The sequence below is a fragment of the Perognathus longimembris genome, chromosome 2 (genome assembly GCF_023159225.1).
Source record: "Perognathus longimembris pacificus isolate PPM17 chromosome 2, ASM2315922v1, whole genome shotgun sequence".
Lineage (NCBI taxonomy): Eukaryota > Metazoa > Chordata > Mammalia > Rodentia > Heteromyidae > Perognathus > Perognathus longimembris.
Window position 1 is genome coordinate 90563852 of NC_063162.1, and position 11060 is coordinate 90574911.

Genomic DNA, 11060 nt, shown 5'->3' on the forward strand with positions numbered 1-11060 from the left:
CTCCTTCCACCACTGTTCCCACCACCATTGTTACAATCACACCCCTCCCCATTTCCGCCTGTGCTCACGGAGGTTTAGTCACACTCACAGTTACACTGTTGCACACACATACACACACACTTTGTAACACACGTAGTCACCCCCCGCCCCTTCCTCTCCGCCTCCCCTCCCGCGGCCCCAGCGGCCGGCGGCGGCGCCGATGACCTCACGGCGCGCGCGCGGCGCGGCCCGGCGAGGACGCAGATTGGCTGGCCGCGCCTCCGCGGCACTTCAAAGCCAGAGAGGGAGCTACAATTGTGGTGGAATGGGCGGAACTGATCATTGTATTGCACACCTCTAAAAAAAACACAGCCTCTGATTTATCAATATAAAAAAGATCCTCTGAGAGGAGGAGGGCACTTTTGTGTGATGGCAACTTCACTTCTAGGGGTGAGTCTCAGGATTTTCTCTTGCTGGTTTAATTAGTTTCCTTTTATTGCTGATCGGAGGGGGTTAAAGTCGCCCCGGCCAGGCCACGGGCTATCAGTCTCTCTATTGAGAGCGGTTTCCCCCCTTTAAATACAAGTGAGTTTGGAGAAAAGAAAGAGGGGGAGAGGGGGGCCGAGTCACGTTTTTCAGCACAGTAAAAGGTTCGAAGGGCATTTAGACCAGCCACCTCGCAGCGCCTGGCCGCTCCCTGCCCGGGAGACCTGAGCCCAGCCCATTTTACAGACGACGATTTGGGGAGGGGGTAGTGGTGGTGGCTGTAAAGAGAGCAAGTTTTTTCTTCCTGGGCAAACTGCCGATTCTTCCCTTCCCCTTAAAAAAAAAATCCGCAGTCCGCCTTGTGTTGCAGGTATGTTGAACTCGTTTTGTTTCTACTATTGTAGATGTACTTCCCAAAAAGAAAGAAAAGACAGAAAGAAAATAAAATATCAAGGAGAGCAAGAGTAGCGAGTGAAACTTTGCAGTTTGACCCCCCTTTGGCCTTGGGGAAACAACCCAGAATGAGGGTTTTTTGGGGGGGGGGGGCGTGCAGCGGGGCAGGATTTTCAAAGCTCTCTCTGGATTACCGGAGAAGCCTTCTTAAAAGCAATCCAATGGTTTCCCCAGGTTTCTCGGCAAAGGAAACTTCCCTCCCGATCTGGAGTTTTTGCTGGTTTGTTTCAAAGTGTCTGGGGCCTTGTGTGCGCACGAGTGTTGTTTTAGGTGAGAATACTTGTCAAACTCTTCTTTAGCGTGGCGCTTTGCTCCCGAATCAGACGCCGGCAGCCAAACTTGTCCCCTCCTGTAGAGTAGCAAGCAGCCGGGCGCCGGGGCTGTTGGGGGTGTCAGGTGAGTTTGTGTCGGGCGCGCCGCCACGAGAGATGGGGTGCAGTGGGGCGTCTGGGAGGCGATCGGAGGACTAACGCGCGTTTCTTCCCTCCCTCCCCCACCGGCCCTTTGCCCACCTCCCCTCCCCCACCCGTCTCCCTTCCTCCTCGTCGCAGGAAGAACCGAGGTTGGGATCCACTCCTCTGGCCATGCTTGCGGCTACCTGTAATAAGATCGGCAGCCCCAGCCCGTCTCCCTCCTCCCTCTCGGACAGCGCTTCTTCCTTCGGGAAAGGTTTCCATCCTTGGAAACGCTCCTCGTCCTCGTCCTCGGGCAGCTGCAACGTCGTGGGCTCCAGCCTCTCCAGCTTCGGCGTGTCGGGGGCCTCCAGGAACGGCGGCTCGTCCTCTGCGGCGGCCGCGGCGGCGGCGGCGGCGGCGGCGGCCGCGGCCCTGGTGTCCGATTCGTTCAGCTGCGGCGGCTCCCCGGGCTCCAGCGCCTTCTCGCTCACTTCCAGCAGCGCCGCGGCCGCCGCGGCCGCCGCTGCGGCCGCCGCCTCCAGCTCGCCCTTTGCTAACGACTATTCGGTGTTCCAGGCCCCCGGCGTGTCCGGGGGCAGCGGCGGCGGCGGGGGAGGCGGCGGCGGCGGCTCGTCGGCGCACACGCAGGACGGCTCGCACCAGCCCGTCTTCATTTCCAAGGTGCACACCTCGGTGGACGGGCTGCAGGGTATCTACCCGCGCGTGGGCATGGCGCACCCCTACGAGTCGTGGTTCAAGCCCTCACACCCGGGCTTGGGGGCTGCGGGCGACGTGGGCTCTGCCGGCGCCTCCAGCTGGTGGGATGTGGGCGCCGGCTGGATCGACGTGCAGAACCCCAACGGTGCGGCGGCGCTGCCCGGCTCGCTGCACCCGGCCGCCGGGGGGCTCCAGACGTCGCTGCATTCCCCTCTCGGAGGCTACAACTCGGATTACTCCGGCCTGAGTCACTCGGCCTTCAGCAGCGGTGCCTCCTCGCACCTGCTCAGCCCCGCGGGCCAGCACCTCATGGACGGCTTCAAGCCCGTGCTGCCCGGCTCTTACCCAGACTCGGCCCCTTCGCCGCTGGCCGGCGCGGGGAGCTCCATGCTGAGCGCCGGGCCGTCGGCGCCTCTGGGCGGCTCCCCTCGCTCCTCCGCGCGCCGCTACTCCGGCCGGGCCACTTGCGATTGCCCCAACTGCCAGGAGGCGGAGCGGCTGGGCCCCGCCGGGGCGAGCCTGCGGCGCAAGGGTCTGCACAGCTGCCACATCCCGGGCTGCGGCAAGGTGTACGGCAAGACGTCGCACCTGAAGGCGCACCTGCGCTGGCACACGGGCGAGCGGCCCTTCGTGTGCAACTGGCTCTTCTGCGGCAAGCGCTTCACGCGCTCGGACGAGCTGCAGCGGCACCTGCGGACCCACACCGGCGAGAAGCGCTTCGCCTGCCCCGTCTGCAACAAGCGCTTCATGCGCAGCGACCACCTAAGCAAGCACGTGAAGACGCACAGCGGTGGCGGGGCCGGCTCGGCGGGCTCGGGCAGCGGCGGCAAGAAAGGAAGCGACACCGACAGCGAGCACAGCGCGGCGGGCAGCCCGCCCTGCCACTCCCCGGAGCTGTTGCAGCCCCCGGAGCCCGGGCACCGCAATGGCCTAGAGTGAGGTGTACTGGGTCCCCGCACTTCCTCCCACCTGGGTCCACTGCGGCCAGGTCTGTCCTGGCTTCCGCTCCAGCCTCTCTCCACGGCACCCTGCTCGCTCTCTCGGTCTGTGTCTCTGTGTCTCTGCCTCTGTCTCTCTCATATCTCGGCCTCTTTCCTCTTGACTTCACTTTCTCAAGGGATATGGGACGTGTACCTAATTCGCATCTGTGTCCCAGGCCCCGACCTTCCTTCTCCATCGGAATACTGCCGAGCCGGGTGCAGCCACAATCCAATCTCCAGGGCTTCCCACTTTGAGCCCCAGTTGGCCTCACTTTTTGGAGGGCAGCGGCCTCTGGAGTTCCATCTGGATGGAGCCAGTGCCGAAGGGGCCCTGGGTCTCCCTACCGGCCGGAGCCACTCGGCTGCTGAAGCTGGAGCCTCCTCGGGGAGGGAGCGGGCCCACATCCCCCGGCGTGGCCGCCCCCTCGATTCAGACGCTGAGTCCCGGGCGCCGCGGCTAAAAAGCGCCCTGCTGGGCCTCTACGGAGCTCGGTGGGGTGCTGGTCTGGCAGCACCTAGACCCAGAGTTTGCGGCGGTTCACACCCCCCCCCCCATCGGCTCTGGCCCAGTTTTCTTTGTTCCTTGAGGGGGAAACCAATGCAAGTTTTAGCAGTCGTTGTCTTAGAGAATCGCTACCACAGCCATCTTCTTTCATCTTTATAATAATGTTTTTCTCAGACGGAAAAAACTAGGGAGAAACATCTCAATCTTCTATTTAGTTTCCTTTTTGCATAGTTTTTCCTCTGATAGTGTATACATCTTTCAAAACTGTGCTAATATTGATCCCAAAGTTATTTTGATCACATTAACTTATGGGGTAGAGGTGGGGGGGGGGTAAGGGTGAGGGGTAGGTGTCTTTTTCTTATGCAAAAATACCCTTTCCGGTGAGATCAGATTACTATCTTCGTGTTTGTCCTTTTCTACCTCGTTTCCCACCATTCCCCAGTATAATCTTTTTCTTTTTTAATTTCAGCGGTCAATTTGTATAATACTTATTTCTGTAAAGTTTTGCAATTCATTTGCATTCAAGGTTTTAGGGTTTAACTTTGTGAGTGTGTTTTTAACTTCTAAACAAGTAAACCTATCGTTTATTTCAGAGGAGGCTGTAGTATAAATGCCAAAAGAGAGAAACTGAGAGAGGGAGAGGGAGTGCTAGAGAAAATAAAAACCCTTTGTACAATATATCTGAACCGAATGGTTTGTACAACTGGAGAATCGTTCTAGATTAGTTACACAATTAACTCCACCAGTGTGAAGGTGTGAGGTACAGTTGTCCAGGAGACGATTTTGTATAGTATTTTTCTTGTACATTACTTCCAGTAAATATTTGAAAATATATTGAAGTAAACTTGATTTTTTTGTCACAAGAAAATATTAAGAATTATTGTTGTGGTTCTGATGAGCTGCAGGTTTGTTGTTTTTTTTTTAAACTCATTTCTGGAGGTGCAGAGCCACAAACGCACTTTCGGGGCCTAGTTTTGCTCGAATATGAATTTAGATAGGTATCAAACTGTAATAACTAAGACAATATTTGATAAATGTTGGATGACATTTAATTTAATGGAGCATGTACTTATTTGCATTTGCTGGCAGTTCAGGCATAGTTAAAGTGAGAATTCTATATTTCGTAATAACTGGGTCACCAAAACCCATGTATTAAATAAATTGTCCAAGTGAAACTCAACTAACTTTGGCCTTTGTGTATTTCCTGAAGGTAATATTGTTAACTGTTAATAAATACGCCTGTCACTACACTTAAATGTTTGCAGATTCTGCAAACTAATTGATCATTGTAATGTTGAAATAATTTGGATATTTCACATTGAAATGAAAAACCTTTCTCTGGAACATTTAGACTTGCATTTTAAATGCATGAAATGTAATTGATTTATTTGTAATATTTTAAATGGTATTAATAAACTCAGATAAAAGACTAGGCCAGTTAATTTGTATTCTTTTTTCCTTTTTAAACCATAGACATTTGCATTTTATCTTTAGTTTAAATGTCTAATTTAGACAAAACATGTCCCTGGTTTGTGGTAATATTTAAATAATTCCCTTTAAGATATTCCTTAGATAGAAAAATTTGTTTGGCAAAATTCTGTTTTCTCTGTTTACTAAGATAAAGATTATAGTGTCTAAGAAATGTAATGAATTATTTACTAGTAGATTTAGTTCATAGAATCAGATTTATTGAGCTCTGAGAATTTGCACTAAGTCGCCAGACAATTCAAAGAAATTTTTCCATTCTGCTTCTTTTTTGCTCTCCTGAAGGAGTTAAGTTGTTGGCCTTTGATTGTAGTTAGTGTTTAAAAGGCCAAATCTTACATTGGAATATCAATACGTTTAAATTTTTAAAACAAACGTGGGGTTGGGGGTAACTTTTGTTGTTAGGAGGTGGAGGAGGTCAAAGTAACAAAAGCTTGTTTAGGGCATTCCATGTCTTAGCTAAAGATTATGTAGAAGTAAATATCAATAGTAGATTCCTGTTGAAATGAGTTATCTGTTCTTTTAAAGTCTCTAAACAGACACCAAAGAAAAGGAAGGTTAAACCTTAATCTATCTACGAGGCTATTGTTCCAAGGTGTCAATGATGCCAATAAAAAATATTGTCTTGTTATGTCTAAGTGCATTTAAGCAGTGTTTCTTGAGCCATACTTTGAAACAAAATACCTAAAAAAATGTTGATTGATGTTATATCAAACTATTTCACTTTTAGATATTTTGAATCAAATTGAATAAAAAGTTAGTGTGTTCAGATTCCAGTAAGTTAAGCTTCTTTCTTTTACATTCTCCGCAACTGAAGTTTCAGTCCTTGGTATTCATGTCAAACTGAAAAATTTCCATTGATATTATGAAAATGTCATTATGGCACCTAAAGACAAATGAAGTGTAGAGTACTCAATTCTTGGGGGGAAGGGGAGGATTCTTAGGTAAATATGTTTTAAAATAATTCAAATGGTGTCCAAGTAGCAGACTAATCTTTCTGTCTATGCAGATGTACAATCCACGATCTTTAAGTTTTAGACACACAGCTCTGATGTTTAGTATGCTATAGCTCTAAATAACCATTATTAATAAATAAAATAGTCTCTGTCACTTTCTTCCTAGGAACAACATGCAGAACATGGTTTAAGTGTTTCCTTTGTTTTTTTTTTTTTTTTTTCCTTGAATGTTGCAGCGCTGGGGAATTCGGACAGAACCATTCTGAAGGAATTAAATGTAGTGGAAGGTAAGAGGAAGGCTGCTCAGTACATTTATATTATCTGTAGCATTCCATCCAGAATCAGCATTTGATTTAAGAGGTGGATTGTGACGAGGAGAGGTATTGTCTGGCAGGATTCTTCAGATTGGGGAAGAGGAATTGATTATTTTCAGTGGTTGAGTGGTGCAAACTTTCACTTTCTTCCATCTGTACCTCCTCACACTTCTAGGTTGGCTTAACTTGGTTTTGAAAGTTATTGAGCCGTGTTTCTAGGTTTGTTTTCTTCAGAGTGGGCAGGGTTCACCTCTTAAGGAGAAACATCCTCTTTGTGGAGAATGTCAGATAAAGTACAAAACCGATTTTTTTTCCTTGCTGCTTTGACTCAGATGAAGTTAGAGTTTGGGTCTTTGAACTAAAGTCTTGCAGATCAAGGTAGCATCAAATTAGTTGACTCAGAGGTCAGGCCAGCATGTGTCAGCTCATACTCAAGAAACTGAAAAAGGGCTGCCACCCTGGGTAATGTGTTGGCACAGTTCAACCTTTCTCTTCCCTCCATTTTTCCCTGTTCTGCTTTCCTTCCTTACTCATTTTTTCTCACTCCTCCCTCTTTCTCTTGCTCTCTCTTCCTTCTTCCCTCCCTCCCTCCCTCCCTCTTCCTTCCTTCCTTCCTTCCTTCCTTCCTTCCTTCCTTCCTTCCTTCCTTCCTTCCTTCCTTCCTTCCTTCCTTCCTCCCTCCCTCCCTCCCTCCCTTCCTCTCAGTGTATTTCAAGGAAATGATGTTGTATAAGGAACCTGGATGATCGGGCTCATTAGGTGCAAGATGGATTTGGTGAGTTGGGACCATAGAAAATTAATTTTGTGCTGTATACTTAATTTAGACTAATGTGATGAGTTTCTGTCCTTCATCCTTATGTGGAAAAGTTTCTGGTGGGTTTGTCTTCTTGCCACTTTCTTCTTATTCCAATCTTGGCCTAACTTCTCAGCTGGACTTCCTCTGGCTAAGAATGCTAAAATAGAAACTTAGACAAGTGGGTGATCTGCTAGACTTCTGAGTTAGCAGATTGACAAATTCACCATCAACATTTTTATCTCTGTGAATGTCTTGTTGCAATAATGAATGCAATGTTACTAGCGTTTGGGAGAATTCATTTAAAATAAATACTTCATTTATTTTCAAGGGGTAGTTTAAAGGTCAAGATAGCTTTTTTTGGCTGGTAAATTAAGACAGAAACCTGCTGGGAAAAAAGATGTAGGTTGCATTTGTTCTCTGGTTGTCTAAGATAGCAGACATAGGTTTTATTCCCATTCAGGTAGTTTAAAGAAACCATACACTGTGTGTGTATCTTGCTGATTTTTGTTGCTTTTATCCAGATGAGCATTCTGTCTTAATTACTAAAATGACTTCAGGTATACTAATGCTTCTTTTTTTCTCTCTTGTTTCTACAATAGTCTCTTCTCTCCCCCTCCCTCCCACCCTCCCTCCCTCCCTATCTCCCTCCCCCCTTCCTCCGTCCCTTCCAGTGTATTTCAAGGAAACGATGTTGTATCATTTTAACCTAGTGTTCTCATTAGAGGTGGCTTCTTTCGAAGACTTTGCTCAGTATATAGTTGTTATTATTTAAAACAAAAAAACTACAGAATTTTCTCAAGCGCGAATTCCTGCTTCCGGATTAGAGGAAAGCCGCTAATCCTTGCTGTCCTGACCCCCAGCAGATGCGGTTCGAGGAGACGCGCGTCAGTGGCCATCTCTTTAGATTCGCTGCATTCCTATGAGCTCGTGTTGATTTGCTACAGCGGGGGAGGGAGAGAGGAGGTAATCTATTTTCCTTAGTCCCTGGGCGCGTGTTTAATTTAATTTAATTTTCTGTGGAGTCTCCAGGCGGAGGGGAGGCAGCAGCCTTCTACATTTGCTTTGGTTCCTAAGGACAGCCGGGTCTCTAAGAGTTTTAGGGACAACGAGGAGGGTTTACAGAGTGACCTAGAACTGGCGATCAAGCGCCCTCTACAAGCTGCTCATTGATTTTCCAAAACCATTCTTTCAAGTTCATCTGCTGAGCTTGGTGCAAGCCCACTCCCTCCCCAGCCCAACTTCGCGGTTGCAGCGGTAACTTCTGGCGGATGGGCAGAACGCTGGAGCCCCCTTCGCTCGGGGTGGAGTTCTCGGAGTTCTCAACTGGGTCGGGCGGGCCCCATTCCCCTGCTTCTTTTCTTCTCTAGAAGTGGGGGTAGTTTGGAGCTACGGGGGGTGACCCAGTCTTTCAAAACGCCACTTCTCTCTCGACGTGCGGGGTGGGGGGGGGGCGCTCTTAGAAAGGCATCCCCCCCCCCATCCTAGAAGCGAGAACTTCTAAGCTGGCGAGTTACACTTCTTTTGAGTAAGGGGATCGGCGTTCTGGGGTCTTCTTGTACTCAGCTTCTACTCAGGTCTAACGCGCTGTAACCCCCTTCGCCCCCAACTCCGTCCTCCGTCGCCCTGCGCGGTGCCCAGCGCACACAAAGGCCCCGCGGCCGCCTCGGCTCGCTGCGCGGACGGCGAGCGCCACCCTGTGCCCCGCGTGCGCTCTGCAGCGCGCCGCGCGCAGGCGACACCGGTCCACCCCGCCGGTCACTCCCCAGCCTAACCTTGGGCGAACCCCGGCTGGGCACCCCCCCTCCCGCCCCCCCCCGGGTGGGGGGAGGCTGACCATTCTTCAAGGACGCTGGGCTTCGCCGGGTGAGGGACCCGCTTCGCTTTCTTTCCTGCGAGAGCTCCGAATCCTCCACACCTTCCCACTGTCCTCGCAGTCTGAGCATTCTGGGGTTCCCACCCTATCCCGAGGTGGCCGCCCGCATCGGGTCCAGCCAGAGCCGCCAGGGCCACCGGAGCCCGCTGCCGTGCGCTGCCGCGCTTCCCAAACCAGTTCAGATTGCTCTTTGGCTTTGCCCTCCTTTGCGAGGTCTCCTCCCCCACCTCCAACTCAGGCCACTCTGCTTAGCAGCCACTCGCTTCCCCGCTCCTGTCCCCCGACACTCCCATAGTCTTGTACCAAGTGTAGCAGCTTTCGCCGAAGATGAAAAGTTTTATTCTTGTCACTTTGCTATGGCTTTGCCGGATTCGACTGGAGCAACTTTCACATCTCCTTTCTCCCTTCATACGGGAAAGGGAGCAAAACCATCAGACGGGCGGTGAAACCTTTCGACTTTTTAGATTTCAGCAATCAAAAGAAAGACTAATACAGCCACTCTGTGACTTATGTGGGCGGCCTCGGGTGGAAGTGGATCTCATAGGAATCTCTGTATCTGTTGAACAAAAGTATATTCTTCCTCGGTGGCCTTTTTTTTTTTTTTTAAACAACAACAACAACAAAACTAAACTAAAATACCACAACTCTTGGTGGATTTTCTTCCTCTTTGTTCTACCTTTCCTGATTCATTTGGCAGTGGGATATTTCCACAGTGTTAGTAATATTTATCAGGCCATATTTACTGACATCTGAAGATAGATCACTCCCCCTTTGCCCCCCCCCCCGCCCCCGTCCCCCCAACACCATTCAGGAAAATATCTGCAGCTCCCCGGGCCGTCTCCCGAAAGGAGAGCAATGGGAACAGCCTCCTTGCCCTGGGTTCTTTGGCACTTTGTGCCTTGGGGTGAGGGTATGTGCAAGGGTTCCACTTGGTACCCTCCAGCGATTAAACTTGGCGATCATGGACGGTCATGCAGGCCCTGTCTCTTTTAGTTTAAGGCAGCCTGACTCTCCTCAAGAGTTACCTCCAAGGAGTTGTCAGGTATGCAGCCATCCCATTGGCTTCTTCTCGGGCTTAACGGACCCCAATATCTGTGTCTGCACGCAAGGCCCTCGAGTAGAGGCCGGCGGGCCGCCTGCAGCGCCCGGGTATAATTGACACGTCGACCACCCTCTTCCTTCCTCCCAGCTGGTGATGAGAGCGGAGCCCCCACCCCACCCCCTCGCTCGGGGGTCCGGAAAGCCGGGAAGCTCTGGAATGCTGAGTTTCTCTCACCCTATTGTGCCTAGGTGTTGCAAACCACTGGAGGACAGAGCTTCACGCTTTGATCTCATGGCCCAGCCATTCTTTAGCTCAGAGGGGCGAGTTTAAATTAAATTTCTTTCTCTGCTGATAAGTTCTAATGGGCCTCAGAAGGTGAATAATTATGCAGTAACATTTCATGGGTTGTTGGAGTGGCAATTCCCACTGCGCTGTCACCAGGAACTGAATTTCCCTCGTAGGCTCCTTGTTCAATGAAGCTTCCCCAATGGAGCCACAAGTGTCTTTCAAATCTCCATGCAGATTCAAATCAAGGCCTTCCCCAACTTTCACCTTTCTTGTTCCGCCAAGCAGCGTCGAAGTTTTATTACTGGTTTAAAAATACATTTAAGATTGGCACTGAAAGATTTTTTTCTTTAAAGGAAAAAATACTTTGTTTTGATGATTAAAGCAAGCCAAGTTGATAAAAGCTGAGGCACCATTTTACTGGAAAAGGGTTGCACAAACTACCTGCAATCTGCCTCATCCAAGTAGCACTTCAGTTTGCCACCCACCTTGACTTCTCTTAGTAGATTGATGTGTGATTCCCCCCCCCCCCCGCGTTTGATTTCTAAGCCCAAAACATCTGGATTTGGAGCTCTGGTCGTCCTGAGAACTTAACGCTAATGTTTGAACCCACCTGTTCATCAGTGGACCCCCACCAGGGACGGATAAGCGGAAATAATGCCATTGCTGCTTCATGCAAAATAGACCATTAGTAAACGAGGACTTAATTCTTTGAAAGATTCATTTACAGTTAGTTTTCTCCCAAGCTGGGTACGAAATGCACCAACAATTTGGATGGCTGTCACAGCATTTTG

At 49.8% G+C, this 11060-nt stretch overlaps 1 protein-coding gene across 1 annotated transcript; it reads left to right on the plus strand.

The window, feature by feature from the left end:
• Nucleotides 1-408: 408 nt before the first annotated feature.
• Sp8 (Sp8 transcription factor) lies at nucleotides 409-3001 on the plus strand. Its single transcript, XM_048337822.1, has 2 exons — nucleotides 409-429; nucleotides 1470-3001. The coding sequence occupies exons 1-2, from the start codon at nucleotides 409-411 to the stop codon at nucleotides 2967-2969; spliced, it is 1521 nt and encodes a 506-aa protein (XP_048193779.1). The 3' UTR covers nucleotides 2970-3001.
• The last annotated feature ends 8059 nt before the right edge of the window (nucleotides 3002-11060 follow it).